The sequence below is a fragment of the Schistocerca serialis genome, chromosome 11 (genome assembly GCF_023864345.2).
Source record: "Schistocerca serialis cubense isolate TAMUIC-IGC-003099 chromosome 11, iqSchSeri2.2, whole genome shotgun sequence".
NCBI classification, from domain to species: Eukaryota; Metazoa; Arthropoda; class Insecta; order Orthoptera; family Acrididae; genus Schistocerca; species Schistocerca serialis.
The window spans coordinates 199,252,919-199,266,254 of NC_064648.1; the positions used below are offsets into that span (position 1 = coordinate 199,252,919).

Consider the following 13,336-nt stretch of genomic DNA (forward strand, 5'->3'; position numbering starts at 1 on the left):
GGAAAATATAATAGAAAGACATCCTAGCAAAATAAAGACAAAATTCAGAAAATTAGGTTTTGCCTGACTCAGGTCCCCTTATTCTAGAATGGTTATAAAGTAATAAGAATGCTTATGATCAACTGGAACATTGTGTTCATTATAGGAAGTATTAAAACAACTGTTTTCTTAAAGTGAAACATTCAAGTTAACATAGTTATTGAGGGACATATTTTCTCACACTGAAAGCCATCTGTCAAATAAGCCTCAGAATATTTTTTTTTTCATTAATTTTACACAAATCACCCGTTTTTAATGCAAGTGCATATTTTGTAACACCAAACATCTTAAAATAAGCTTATATAATAAACACTTATAATTTTGTTACGATATCTACACAGGATGTAAAGACAATTTTACTTCAATGTGATTCATCTTTTGAAGTTCATCATCACACAACAACAAATCTATGGACAAAATAGTTTTAAAAAATCTGTCAAAATGTCACACCCATCTGCATGGAATGTCCCATTACATAATTTTTCCAATTTGAGCACTATACATGATTAAACAATATGAGTTTATTTAACTTCTGCCTTATAGGCTACTTGATTTGTTGTTTAAAATTTTCTCAGCAGGCTTTTTTTCCACATGTTTTTAAGTATATGCAGGAGTATAGGGATGCAATCTTACAAGCAAGCTGAGTCTGATGTAAGTCCTCAATCCTAATTTCATAACGGTAATCATGACCAAGAGCAGGAAATGGGTAATCTACAAATTTCTTTTTAACACAATGCAAAATCTTGGCCTGTATATATTTCTGTCACATATCCCCAGCAGTCACAAACATCTAAAACAGTTTCTGAGTATTCTACAACAGAGTACACGCAGTCACTTGTTTTAACCAGTTTTCCCCAGTTAACAAAATTTACAAATGCATTTTTATTGGCCATATTGGGAAAAGCATAGAGAGAATCACATTCTAATGCAGATTTAACTACTGGTGGCTTCAGTATGTGAAGACAGTCTTTGCATGTGATCTGCCTTGAAAGCGCAATGACACACACCCTGCAATATAATAGAGTATGTTTTACTTGTGAAATGAGAACTTAATCTTATCGTCAAGAAGTGCACACCACTCCTCTACTTCATTTTCTGCAGCACTTTCATCACTTTCTACTACATGCTTTCTTGCATGAAAATCATAAACAGGTGGCAAACAACACACATTAAAATTTGAGCAATTCCCATTCATTGCAGTGGCACTGTTACCCAAGAGCAACTTTCTCATGGCACATTTGAACTGGTATGCATTTGGATTGTTGTTCCAACCACATCTGGACCGAATGCAGGGGGAAAAAAGCTCTATGTGGTCTTGTGACAGTTTATATGTTAGCAAATACTTCAAAGGAGATTCAACACGAAGCATACTTGTCAGAGCTATGAAAATTATCCCAAAAGCAAAAGTATTTCTTGCATGGAGCAGCAATGGAACACCAATGATTCTTAAGCTTTTGATATAATTTTCAGTGTGTCTGAAAATACTAACGTGCTGAATGGGTGTTGTGTGATGTCCTTAGGTTAGTTAGGTTTAAGTAGTTCTAAGTTCTAGGGGACTGATGATCATAGATGCTAAGTTCCATAGTGCTCAGAGCCATTTGAACCATTTTTTTTTTTTTTTAATTTAATTTTTTTTTAAATACCAAGCCAATAAGATTTGTTGTCAAGTCTCAGGGGGCTCTTATACCCTTTACCTAATGGATTTCTGGAGTTCAGAATATCAAAAATCCTATCAATATTATACAAAAATTCTACTGTTGCTTCACTTCCTTTAATATTTGGAACAACAACCCTCCTCAAAAACTCTATACTATCTGCCACACTAGAACTCAAAGTCTGTGGAGCTAATGAAACATTCATTTTTCTATTTACATAACTTATATGTTGTCCTGATAGTTTGTTGGCAAATGTCATACCTTCTTCTTGTTGTACCTTGTTCAATTGCTCAATGAAATGCCATCTAATAATGCCAGTTGGAGACTCAATAGCAGATACTTCTGCTAGAGCATTTCTGGCAAACTTCATCATATGACATGTCCAACATACAATAAACATTGTAGCTCTTAAAATCACCCTTGGAAAAATTTAAAGTACAGCCAAGTGTACATAAAGTGCTTATATTTACCTTCCAGCCATCACATGTAACACACCAAACCCTGATGCCAGAACTATGCAGCCTCTCTAAAGCAGATTTCATCAGTGTGGCCTGATTATTTGCCTGTACACCGTTGATAAAGAAATATGCAATCGGGCATATAAATTTGCCTTTAATAGAGACAAGCATGAAAACCAGAGCCTCAGATGCCTCTATTACTTCTTTTGACTGAGGCACTTCCCCACCAAACTCTAAAAAACCTGTGTATTGCTTAGTTCCTTGGTCCCAAACTACTTGCTTCCTAAGTGCCACACTGTCTACAATTAGACATGAATCGCTGAACTGGTCCCTTACGATTGGGTTCGAATCAACGTATTTAAAAACATCTTTTAAGAAGCCAGTTTCACAGTCGACACTTGCCACCCATTTGGAAATCAATGATTTATGGGTCAGAGGCATTAATTTTTGCAGGTATTCATATGCTGCTGGTGAATAAAAGTACACAGTCATTGCCAACATTTTCACATTTGTTGTGTATCTATTACCCTTTGACGAGAGAGAGTTGTCCACTAAATTGCACACTAATTCCACTTGTGTTCCTTTCTGATGATTGAAGAAGTTATGTAACTTCTCAGGAAGATGCCCCTTCTCCTTCAATGAACTTATGATGTCATCCATGGAAAACACTTTCTTCTCTCTTCTTCGAAGTTTTTCACGGACACACTTCACATTTCAGTTAACGTTTTAATTCGTGCACAATGTCTGAGAAAAAATTGCAAGTTTTGGTCGCCTTGTCTTCCATTTCTACTTTCGACTGTATACCACAATCAATTACTTGAGAACCAACTGCACTCTGAAATAAAGAAATAATTTCGTTATATATGATTGAAATAACTCAAGGCTTGATGAAAAAATATTATAAGAAAACTTTGGGGGTGTGAAAACATCCTTATACTAACGATTTCGACACAATTCGCAGCTTCTGCATTGGATAAATGGGACATGCTTTCCACGGAAGAATTCTCATTGACAAAATTCTCCACGCAGTCAGTAGCTTCTGCAGAGGGCAAATCAAGCACGGATTCCAGGACACAACGCTAAAAACAAAACTATGGAACTGTATTACAACATTGCTTACACCTATGTAGCCCATTTGTGTCCGCACGAAATAAATTCACAAAAGTCAAAATCACACACATAGCAAAGAAATTAATTAGCTACCTCAAATGGAGAAGCATCGTTGTCACTCAAAATCCTAACATGTCGTCGTGGCTGTTTATTTGGTGGCATCAAATGTGTCGGAAAGTCAAAAATTGATGGCACTGCTTCGTGTCTGAGACGTTTCTTCCACGTTCCAGGGCTCACTACGTAATCATCTTGCCGGAAAAGGTTTCCGCAAAGAAAACTGCAAGACGTAGGTTTAAAATCTTTCCGCTTCACGGAAGTAATCCACTTCTTTAGCAGCTCTGGGTGCTTTAGAGGAAACCTGTTCAAAAACATCGAATTAGCAAACGCACTAAGTCTGTATTGTATCGGTAGTCCTATTACCTGTGAAATGGTAAGTCACTTTCCTTACTCCATCGCTTCGTACGCTTGAAAGCGGAACAAGAAATCACCATTTCGATAATCCTTAATTCCTTATACACCGTACAGACCGAAAGAAACTTCTTGCCAAATTCGAATATGGCGGGCAATACAGACGACAGTAATCAGCTGGTAGAGCCATCTATCGGTAGGTCCGGTAGTTGAGCATCCCTCATTTCGCTAGCTTTAGACGCCTGTCCTGACTACAGTCAAAGACGACTCCAGCGTCAAAGACATTTTACACAAGACACAAGCTTCCACTTGTAATCAGTCTCTTTGATATTCTTCGTCACATTTACTAAAGACCCGTCCACACGCAACGATCTGTTTGCGCAAATGTCTGCGCACATCATATCTGCGCAGACAGATCGTTGCGTGTGAACAGAAGATTTGCACCAACCTGAGGTGTGTGCAAACCTGGAAGTTGGAGTTGGAGGTTTGAGCGAAACCTCTCAAATCTGTCGGTTCAAACCACATCTGCGCAGACAAGTTGGAACGTGTGGACAGGAGATCGTCGCAAATCTGGCGCGAAACAGCTGTTTGCTCAGTCTAGTGTTTGTATTTGTGTGCACAGGGCACTAAAATGGCTGATACTCGTCAGTGTTCTCGAGAGTTTGTAAGTGAATTCATTGAAATATACAGAAACCACCCATGTTTGTGGAAGATTAAAAGTAAAGAATATAGTGACCGAGACAAAAAGACAGCAGCATACAATGCTCTAATTGAAAAATTGCGGGCAGTTGGCGCCTCGGCAAACAGAGAAACGGTAATAAAAAAATAATTTCGTTGCGAACTGGCGAAATTATTTGCGGATGGATGTCGAAACTTATAATTATCTCTTAAAGCATGTAACCCCTCATATTATGAGAAAAATACTTGTATGAGAAGGGAAATTTCTCCTCATGAACGCCTGGCAGTAACATTAAGATCCCTAGCAACAGGAAGGAGCTACAGTGATTTGGAATTTTCATCTGCAATATCGAAACAAGCATTGAGTGAAATAATACCCAACACATGTGAAGCTATTTACGCTTTCCTGAAAGATGAGTTCATGAAGGCAAGTCAAGTAAATTAGTCTGTCAGCGAACTGTTTACCGAAAAGAGTCATCCAAAGTTCAGAAATCTAGAAGGTCTGGTGTAGGAGTAGATCAAGTATACCAGCCAACGTTATGGTATTTTGATCTACTTGGCTTTCTTAGTGATCAAGAAACGCCAAGACCAAGCAGGAGTACAATTGAAGATGAAATTGGAGTGCCAATGTGCGAGGAAATGGAACACGAGGTTATGTAAAACAAAACAGGTTCGCCCTGCAACTCTCGCAGTAAATTTACGTGACAAAACTGCTTTCGCTTTAGCAGCCACTGTCTGCACCATTTTGACCGCTTTCTCTGTTTCCTGCGGTTGGTCTGAATGTTTTTTGCAACACAAGTTGTGAACGCAGACCACAACAGAACTTCCTCCATTTCTATTTTTCAAAATAACTGAATTAAATTTTGACGTTTTCGGGGAGCGTAGTCGCTTGCCACTGATATTTCTTTTCTACACCGACAGATGGCGGGCGAGTAGTAGATTGGGGTTTGTGTCGTGTGAACACACCACATTTGCAGCGATCTTATGCATGTACAGACATCTGCGCCGATGTCTGCGCAGACAGATCGTTGCGTGTGGACCGGGCTTTAGTAATCAATATGCTGTCACTCTCAAAAATATAAGTAAATTAGCATATAATAAGGCAAATTACAATAAAAAAATTCTGACAAAAATATAAGAAAACATTTACAATTTGGTATCGACAAATCCAGTAGAAAATAACACATCTCCCAGATCCATTACGCCAGTCAGGCTGAAAGCCTTAGAAACACTGTCCAGTGAAGGCAGCAAGGTGGAGGTTCCCTGATGTTTTGGTGTGGCATTATGTGGGGCCGACGCATTAGGTGGTCACAGAAGGTACCGTAACGGCTGTGCAATACGTGAATGCCATTCTCCAACCGATAGTGCAACCATATCGGTAGCATACTGGCGAGGCATTCGTCTTCGTGGATGACAATTCGTGATTCGTGCCCCCATCATACACATCTTGTGAATGACTTCCTTCAGGATAATGACATCACTCGGCTAGAATGGCCAGCATATTCTCCAGATATGAATCTTGCCGAATGTGCCTGGGATAGATTGAAAAGGACTGTTTATGGATGACGTGACATGACCCACCAACCACTCTGAAGGATCTACACTGAATTGCCATTGAGGAGTGGGACAATCTTGGACCGACAGTGCCTTGATGAACTTGTGGATAGTATGTCACGACGAATACAGGCATGCATCAATGCAAGAGGATGTGCTGCTGGGTATTAGAGGTACCGGGGTGTACAGCAATCTGGACCACCACCTCTGAAGGTCTCGCCGTATGGTGGTACAACATTCAATGTGTGGTTTTCATGAGCTATAAAAATGGCAGAAATGATGTTTATGTTGATCTCTGTTTCATTTTTTTGTACAGCTTCCAGAACTCTTGGAACCGAAGAAATGCAAAACTTTTTTTAGAGTGTGTATATTTAGGTTCAAATGAACAGTTGAGACCGCAATAATATTTGTTTATTTACCAGTTTCGGCTTATGCAAAAGCCATCTTCAGAATTTTTGGCTCCCTATGGCTGGTGTTGGCTGCCCCTCACTTTTCTCATGACACCATGCTCGTACTATTGTTTGCCTGTTATTAAGTTGATTTTCAAATGTCTCTCTGTTTGTATGAGATAATTTTATTTTCAGTTGATGTTCATCAAACAATGAACAAATGGTTCTACATCAATAGAAATAACTTTTCATGGTAAGAAGATTATTTCCTTAAATGTATTTGAATAAGACAGTTATGTGTTACACAGTGTGAAACAGTCAGTTATGTGTTACACAGTGTGAAACAGTACATTTTTCTCAGGAATTAAATAATAAATATTCAACATGCCTTTATACTGAAATAACATATTCATTAATATTAAAAAAGCATGGTAACCAACAATTCAGATGGATTTTCCCATGAAAAACATGCTAAGCCACACAAAACAGTTAGAAAATACTAAAAGAGATTATTCTGATTTGATAAACAGCTTCTCTACATTAAATTATGATATTCCTGAATTTTCCAGTGTACAATATGTAATGTACATTTCTGGGCATGAAAAGCTCAATTATCTTGGAATTTGGCTTCTGTGGGTTACCATGTTAAGTTACAAGTGTAGGTCAGACACCGGCAATCTTTGGTTATCCACAGGCCTGATCCACATACATTCTTAAGGTAGTTGGCCACCACATCATATGACATGACAGCAGCGCTCCTAGCACATAAACTCAAACCTATAGCTTCTGTAACATTAATATTTATGGGGTGATGTACCAATATGAATGGTCCCCTTTTGCAACATGCCACACCAACAAATGATGCCTCGAAACAAGCATTTTTGATAGTACATTCATTATATGCTCACATCATCTTCAGATGTCTACATTTATTGACACATTGTAACACTGTACCTTTACTTGTGATGTTTGACAATTGCTGTCTTAAAAATTCCTGTTGCAAAATTTTGCAATACCGTTAGTAAAGAAATAATGTATGTGATACATAAATAAATCTAAACACTGAAGATGGGTTGCCAAGCATCTTGAAATATCATAACAGAAAAATAAGCATCTTCAAAAATAACTGGGTGCAGCTAATTCATCAGAAATTACCTTCAATTTCAACAGTTGGAGTGCTATAATATGTCCACAGCAGACAAGAATTATTTATTAACATTATCACAAGAGAGAACATCTAATGGTGGTTTTTTATTGTTATTTATTATCACTGGGTTTTGAAATTAGTATTTAATTTTATATTATTCTGGCTTTTAAAATGTTTAAACTCAAATGCAAGTCTGAATCAAATTAAAATTATCTTTGGCTAAATGAGTCTTCAATTAAAGAAAGAAAATTATGTACTTGAAAAATTATGTACAAACATTTTTAAATATTGAAATTTGATTGCAATTTTCCAGATATTACCACCATAATAATTAATGATTGATATTTTTTAGCTTGGCTCCTCTACTAAGATTGTCTGTTAGTGAGTATAATTTTGGGACGTGATTTACACTTAAAACGTATTGGACTTCGTTTTGTGAAAGCAAACCAGAGGTATTACACTGATTGGTGCTGTTAATATGTGATCATTCACTAACAAACATCCCCACAAAAAGTAAGCCACATGTAATTATCAAATTCATGAAAAAAAAAGACTGAAGAAAAAAAGTACGATTAGTCATAATAACACACAGTGAAATTAAATGGTTATTACTGGGCAAAATGAGCATAAATAACAAAATCTCTACATTACATAGTTTGGTTTGATGCAGCTCTCCATGCTACTCTATCCTGTGCAAGCTTCTACATCTGTAAAAATTGTAAATAGCCTTACGCTCCCTGTATTTTACCCCTGCTACCTTCAGAATTTGAAAGAGAGTACTCCAGTCAACATTGTCAAAAGCTTTCTCTAAGTCTACAAATGCTAGGAACGTAGGTTTGGCTTTCCTTAATCTAGCTTCTAAGATAAGTCGTAGGGTCAGTATTGCTTCACGTGTTCCAATATTTCTATGGAATCCAAACTGATCTTCCCGAGGTCAGCTTCTAACAGTTTTTTCATTTGTCTGTAAAGAATTCGCGTTAGTATTTTGCATCTGTGACTTATTAAACTGATTGTTCAGTAATTTTCACATCTGTCAGCACCTGCTTTCTTTGGGATTGGAATTATTATATTCTTCTTGAAATCTGAGGGTATTTCGCCTGTCTCATACATCTTGCTCACCAGATGGTAGAGTTTTGTCAGGACTGGCTCTCCAAAGGTTGTCAGTAGTTCTAATGGAATGTTGTCTACTCCCGGAGCTTTGTTTCGACTCAGGTCTTTCAGTGCTCTGTCAAACTCTTCACGCAGTATCGTATCTCCCATTTCATCTTCATCTACATCCACTTCCATTTCCATAATATTGTCCTCAAGTACAACGCCCTTGTATAGACTCTCTATATACTCCTTCCACCTTTCTGCTTTTCCCTTCTTTGCTTAGAACTGTGTTTCCATCTGAGCTCTTGGTATTCATACACGTGGTTCTCTTTTCTCCAAAGGTCTCTTTAATTGTCCTGTAGGCAGTATCTATCTTACCCCTAGTGAGATAAGCCTCTACATCCTTACATTTGTCCTCTAGCCATCCCTGCTTGGCCATTTTGCACTTCCTGTCTATCTCATTTTTGAGACGTTTGTATTCCTTTTTGCCTGCTTCATTTACTGCATTTCTTGAACCAAGTGTTAGCTATGATTAAGTTACGCTGTGTGCAAAATCCTACCAGGTGGCTTTCTCTTTCATTTCTTACCCCCAATCCATATTCACCTACTACATTTCCTTCTCTCCCTTTTCCTCTTGAATGGAGGATATAAGATGAACATCAACAAAAGCAAAACGTGGATAATGGAATGTAGTCGAATTAAATCGGGTTATGCTGAGGGAATTAGATTAGGAAATGAGACACTTAAAGTAGTAAAGGAGTTTTGCTATTTGGGGAGCAAAATAACTGATGATGGTCGAAGTAGAGAGGATATAAAATGTAGACTGGCAATGGCAAGGAAAGTGTTTCTCAAGAAGAGAAATTTGTTAATATGGAGTGTATATTTAAGTGCCAGGAAGTCGTTTCTGAAAGTATTTGTATGGAGTGTAGCCATGTATGGAAGTGAAACGTGGACGATAAATAGTTTGGACAAGAAGAGAATAGAAGCTTTCGAAATGTGGTGCTACAGAAGAATGCTGAAGATTAGATGGGTAGATCACATAACTAATGAGGAGGTACTGAATATAATTGGGAGAAGAGAAGTTTGTGGCACAACTTGATAAGAAGAAGGGACTGGTTGGTAGGACACGTTCTGAGGCATCGAGGGATCACCAATTTAGTATTGGAGGGCAGCGTGGATGGTAAAAATCGTAGAGGGACACCAAGAGATGAATACACTAAACAGATTCAGAAGGATGTAGGCTGCAGTAAGTAAGGGGAGATGAAGAAGCTTGCACAGGATAGAGTAGCATGGAGAGCTGCATCAAACCAGTCTCAGGACTGAAGACCACAACAACAACTACCAGTGGGAATTGACTCGCATCAATGGGGTAAGTTGAAAATTTGTGCCTTACTGGGATTCGAACCTGTGTCTCCTGATTACTTAGGCAAAAGGACTGTGTAGTGTAACATGGGTTATTGGTGAGAATGACGTGTGTCCTGCTGAAGATGCTCATGCTGGCAAAAGATGGTCATGTCTTTTATAAACATTTTATGCAGTGTGAAAAATATACTGTGTGCAACCCGATGTCTGATCTGTGGGATGGTGTGCATGCAGTGATGTAACATAGCAGGGACAAGGTATAGTGGTGAATGTGGTAACACTTGCTGGATGCGGACATTTACTCCTTGATGACACCCCTTGAAGGCGCCACAAACACCTCATAGAAAACAGACACACTACAATGTAAATGCTCAAGACAAATCAAGACTAGGTCTTAGACGTTAAGTGGGGTTTGGTGTGGTCAGATGTATAGAATGATCTATTTGAAGTTAAAGTTATTAATAATAGGGTCTGTCTTCACAACTGATATACATTCTCTCTCTCTCTCTCTCTCTCTCTCTCTCTCTCTCTCTCTCTCACACACACACACACACACACACACACACACACACACACACACACACAGGCGTAAGACAGTTGATCAATTCCAGTCATTCCTCCAGGCAGGAGGTACACGGCTCAAGTTGTCTGTAGTTCAATCATGTCTAGACGGCCAATACTGGAGTTTGATCGTGTCTGCATTATTACTTTGTGCCAGGAAGGGCTCTCAACAAGGGAAGTGTCCAGGCGTCTTGGAGTGAACCAAAGTGATGTTGTTCGGACACGGAGGAGATATAGAGAGACAGGAACTGTCGATAACATAACTCACCCAGGCCGCCCGAGGGCTACAATAGCAGTAGATGACCACTACCTACAGACTGTGGGTCGGAGGAACCCTAACAGCAACGCCACCATGTTCAATAATGCTTTTTGTGCAGCCACAGGACTTCGTGTTACGACTCCGACTGTGCGCAGTAGGGTGCATGATGGACAGCTTCACTTCTGACATCCGTGGCGGGGTCCATTGCAACCACAAGAACGTGCAGCACGGTACAGATGGACCCAACAACAGGCTGAATGGACTGCTCAGAACTGAGATCACGTTCTCTTCACCAATAAATGTTGCATATGCCTTCAACCAGACAATTGTTGGAGAGGTGTTTGGAGACCATCCGGTCAGGCCGAATGCCTTAGACACAATGTCCAGCGAGTGCAGCAAGGTAGAGGTTCCCGGCTGTTCTGGGGTGGCATTATGTGGGGCTGACGTACACCGCTGGTGGTCACGGAAGGCGCCGTAACAGCTGTGCGATAAGTGAGTGCCATCCTCCGATCGACAGTGCAACGTTATCGGCAGCATATTGGCGAGGCATTCGTTTTCATGGACTACAATTCGCAACCCCATCGTGCACATCTTGTGAATGACTTCCTTCAGGATAATGACATCGCTCGACTAGAGTGGCCAGCGTGTTCTCCAGACGTGAACTCTATTGAACATGCCTGGGATAGTTTGCAAAGGGCTGTTTATGGACAATGTGACCCATCAACCACTCTGAGGGATCTACGCCGAATTGTCATTGAGGAGTGGGACAATCTGGACTAACACTGCCTTGATGAATTTGCAGATGGTATGCCACGGCGAATAAAGCCATGCGTCAACGCGAGAGGACGTGCTTGTGGGTAAAGAGGTACTGGAGTGTACAGTAATCTGGACCACCACCTCTGAAGATCTGGCTGTGTGGTGGTACAACATGCAATGTGTAGTGTTCATGAGCAATAAAAAGGGCGGAAATGATGTTTATGTTGACTTCTATTCCAATTTTCTGAACAGGTTCCGGGACTCTCGGAACCGACTTTATGCAAAACATTTTTTGATGTGTGTGTATGAAAAGGAAACATCACAGCTGACCACTGTGCCATCCCAGCACAGTGGTGAACACAACCACCTCCTGTCAGACCCAAAATCTCCCCTCTCTCTCACTGGCAGCTGTCTTCAGTTCCTTTGTGTCTTGACTCATAGTGGCTACACAATCAAAATTGTGTCCATTCTTTTGGACTCGGTATCAAGCTGAGGGACTGGGCAAAGTAAAGTTTTATGAACGTGGAAATAAATACTTGGGTTGCACAGAAGGTAAACAAATGCCGTTTGCTACATACTCAGTCTGTGTTCGTGCCAGATGACCACTTGAGCTGACACACACTTATGTGCTTGGTCTACAATATTAGTTTATTCTGTGGAAAGAAATAGTGACTTCGACTGACAATTATACTCACTTTACAGCAATTTATACTCTTCAAAGTCGGAATCATTTCATTATTTTAAAGTATATTATGGAATGGCTATTACTCATTTTTACTTGAAAATCAGCATGAGTACATTTCAAGTGAAATGATGGAATTCTTTGAAGAAAAGGGTGAGCGGTTAGAGTTTACGTAAGTTGTACATCTCATCCAGTCATAATGGCGGAACGACTAAATCGTACTATCGTAGGAAAGGATCGCATAATTGTTGGACGCAAACTTGGAAATCAGTGTTGGTCACAAGCTGTAATAGCAGCTGTTTTTATCATTAATCATAATCCTACTTCAGCTTTAGATGGAAAAATTCCAGCAACCCTACAGCGTAGAAGGAAGTCAAACTTTATTTATTTATTTTTTTATTGGTCCTGTAGATCATACATTTTGTACAGCAAAGCACATCTTGATATAGGACAGTCAATGTGAAAATTATGTTAAGATGGTGTATGACGAGAGATGACAGTAGTGGTACATAACTCACATTGTAGAATACATATAGGATAAATTTTTGGAAGTTTGTGGTAAGGTCTTATGGGACCAAACTGCTGAGGTCATCGGTCCCTAAGCTTACACACTACTTAATCTAACTTAAACTGACTTATGCAGAGGATGACTCTCACACACCCACGCCCGAGGGAGGACTCGAACCTCCGACAGGGCGAGCTGCACAGACCGTGACGAGGCACCTCACACCGCACAGCTACCCCACGCGGCTAGGATAAACAGACAAAATATAAGAAAGGTGGTGTGTGATGAATGATAACAGTGATGGTTCATAACACACATAGCAGAATACGTATAAGAGATACAGACATACAATAATTAATTATCTTACTAGTTAGAAATATCTACAAGTGATATACAACTTATTACAAGTAATTAAAGTTTTGTTTCAAGAAATTCATGTACGGAATAGAAACAGTGATTTAGTAGTAATTCCTTTAATTTGATTCTCATTATTTTTGAGTTTTTTTTGCTTGTTTTTATGTCTGATGGGAGGTGGTTGTATATTTTAATGCCCATACTCTTAACCCCATTAGCATACAATTTTGTGTTGTGAGGTATAATTTGTAATTGGGTTTTGTTTCTGGTGTCCTGTGTGTGGCAGTCTGCATTTCTGTCGAGAGATTCCAAGTGCTGTACAGTAAA

At 39.3% G+C, this 13,336-nt stretch overlaps 1 protein-coding gene across 2 annotated transcripts; it reads right to left on the reverse strand.

Moving 5' to 3' along the window:
• Window positions 1–2,682: 2,682 nt before the first annotated feature.
• Window positions 2,683–3,829, reverse strand: LOC126427292 (THAP domain-containing protein 1-like). 2 transcript variants are annotated; one of them, XM_050089580.1, is made up of 4 exons: window positions 3,683–3,829; window positions 3,356–3,620; window positions 3,094–3,231; window positions 2,683–2,987 (listed from the first exon to the last, which is right to left on the reverse strand). In XM_050089580.1, exons 1-4 carry the CDS (start codon window positions 3,751–3,753, stop codon window positions 2,871–2,873), a joined length of 591 nt encoding a protein of 196 aa, XP_049945537.1. In that variant the 5' UTR covers window positions 3,754–3,829; the 3' UTR covers window positions 2,683–2,870. The 2 variants fall into 2 exon arrangements, with proteins under 2 accessions (XP_049945537.1, XP_049945538.1); XM_050089581.1 differs by lacking the exon at window positions 3,094–3,231.
• Window positions 3,830–13,336: the final 9,507 nt, after the last annotated feature.

What these genes read in the sequence shown, in the direction of transcription:
- LOC126427292 (XM_050089580.1), bottom strand. Translation starts at nt 3,753, where the DNA reads ATGGTGATTTCTTGTTCCGCTTTCAAGCGTACGAAGCGATGGAGTAAG. An exon ending in AGTGACTTACCATTTCACAG is followed by an intron (nt 3,621 to 3,682) that starts GTAATAGGACTA and finishes GTTTTTGAACAG; the next exon opens with GTTTCCTCTAAAGCACCCAG. An exon ending in ACGATGCTTCTCCATTTGAG is followed by an intron (nt 3,232 to 3,355) that starts GTAGCTAATTAA and finishes TTTTGTTTTTAG; the next exon opens with CGTTGTGTCCTGGAATCCGT.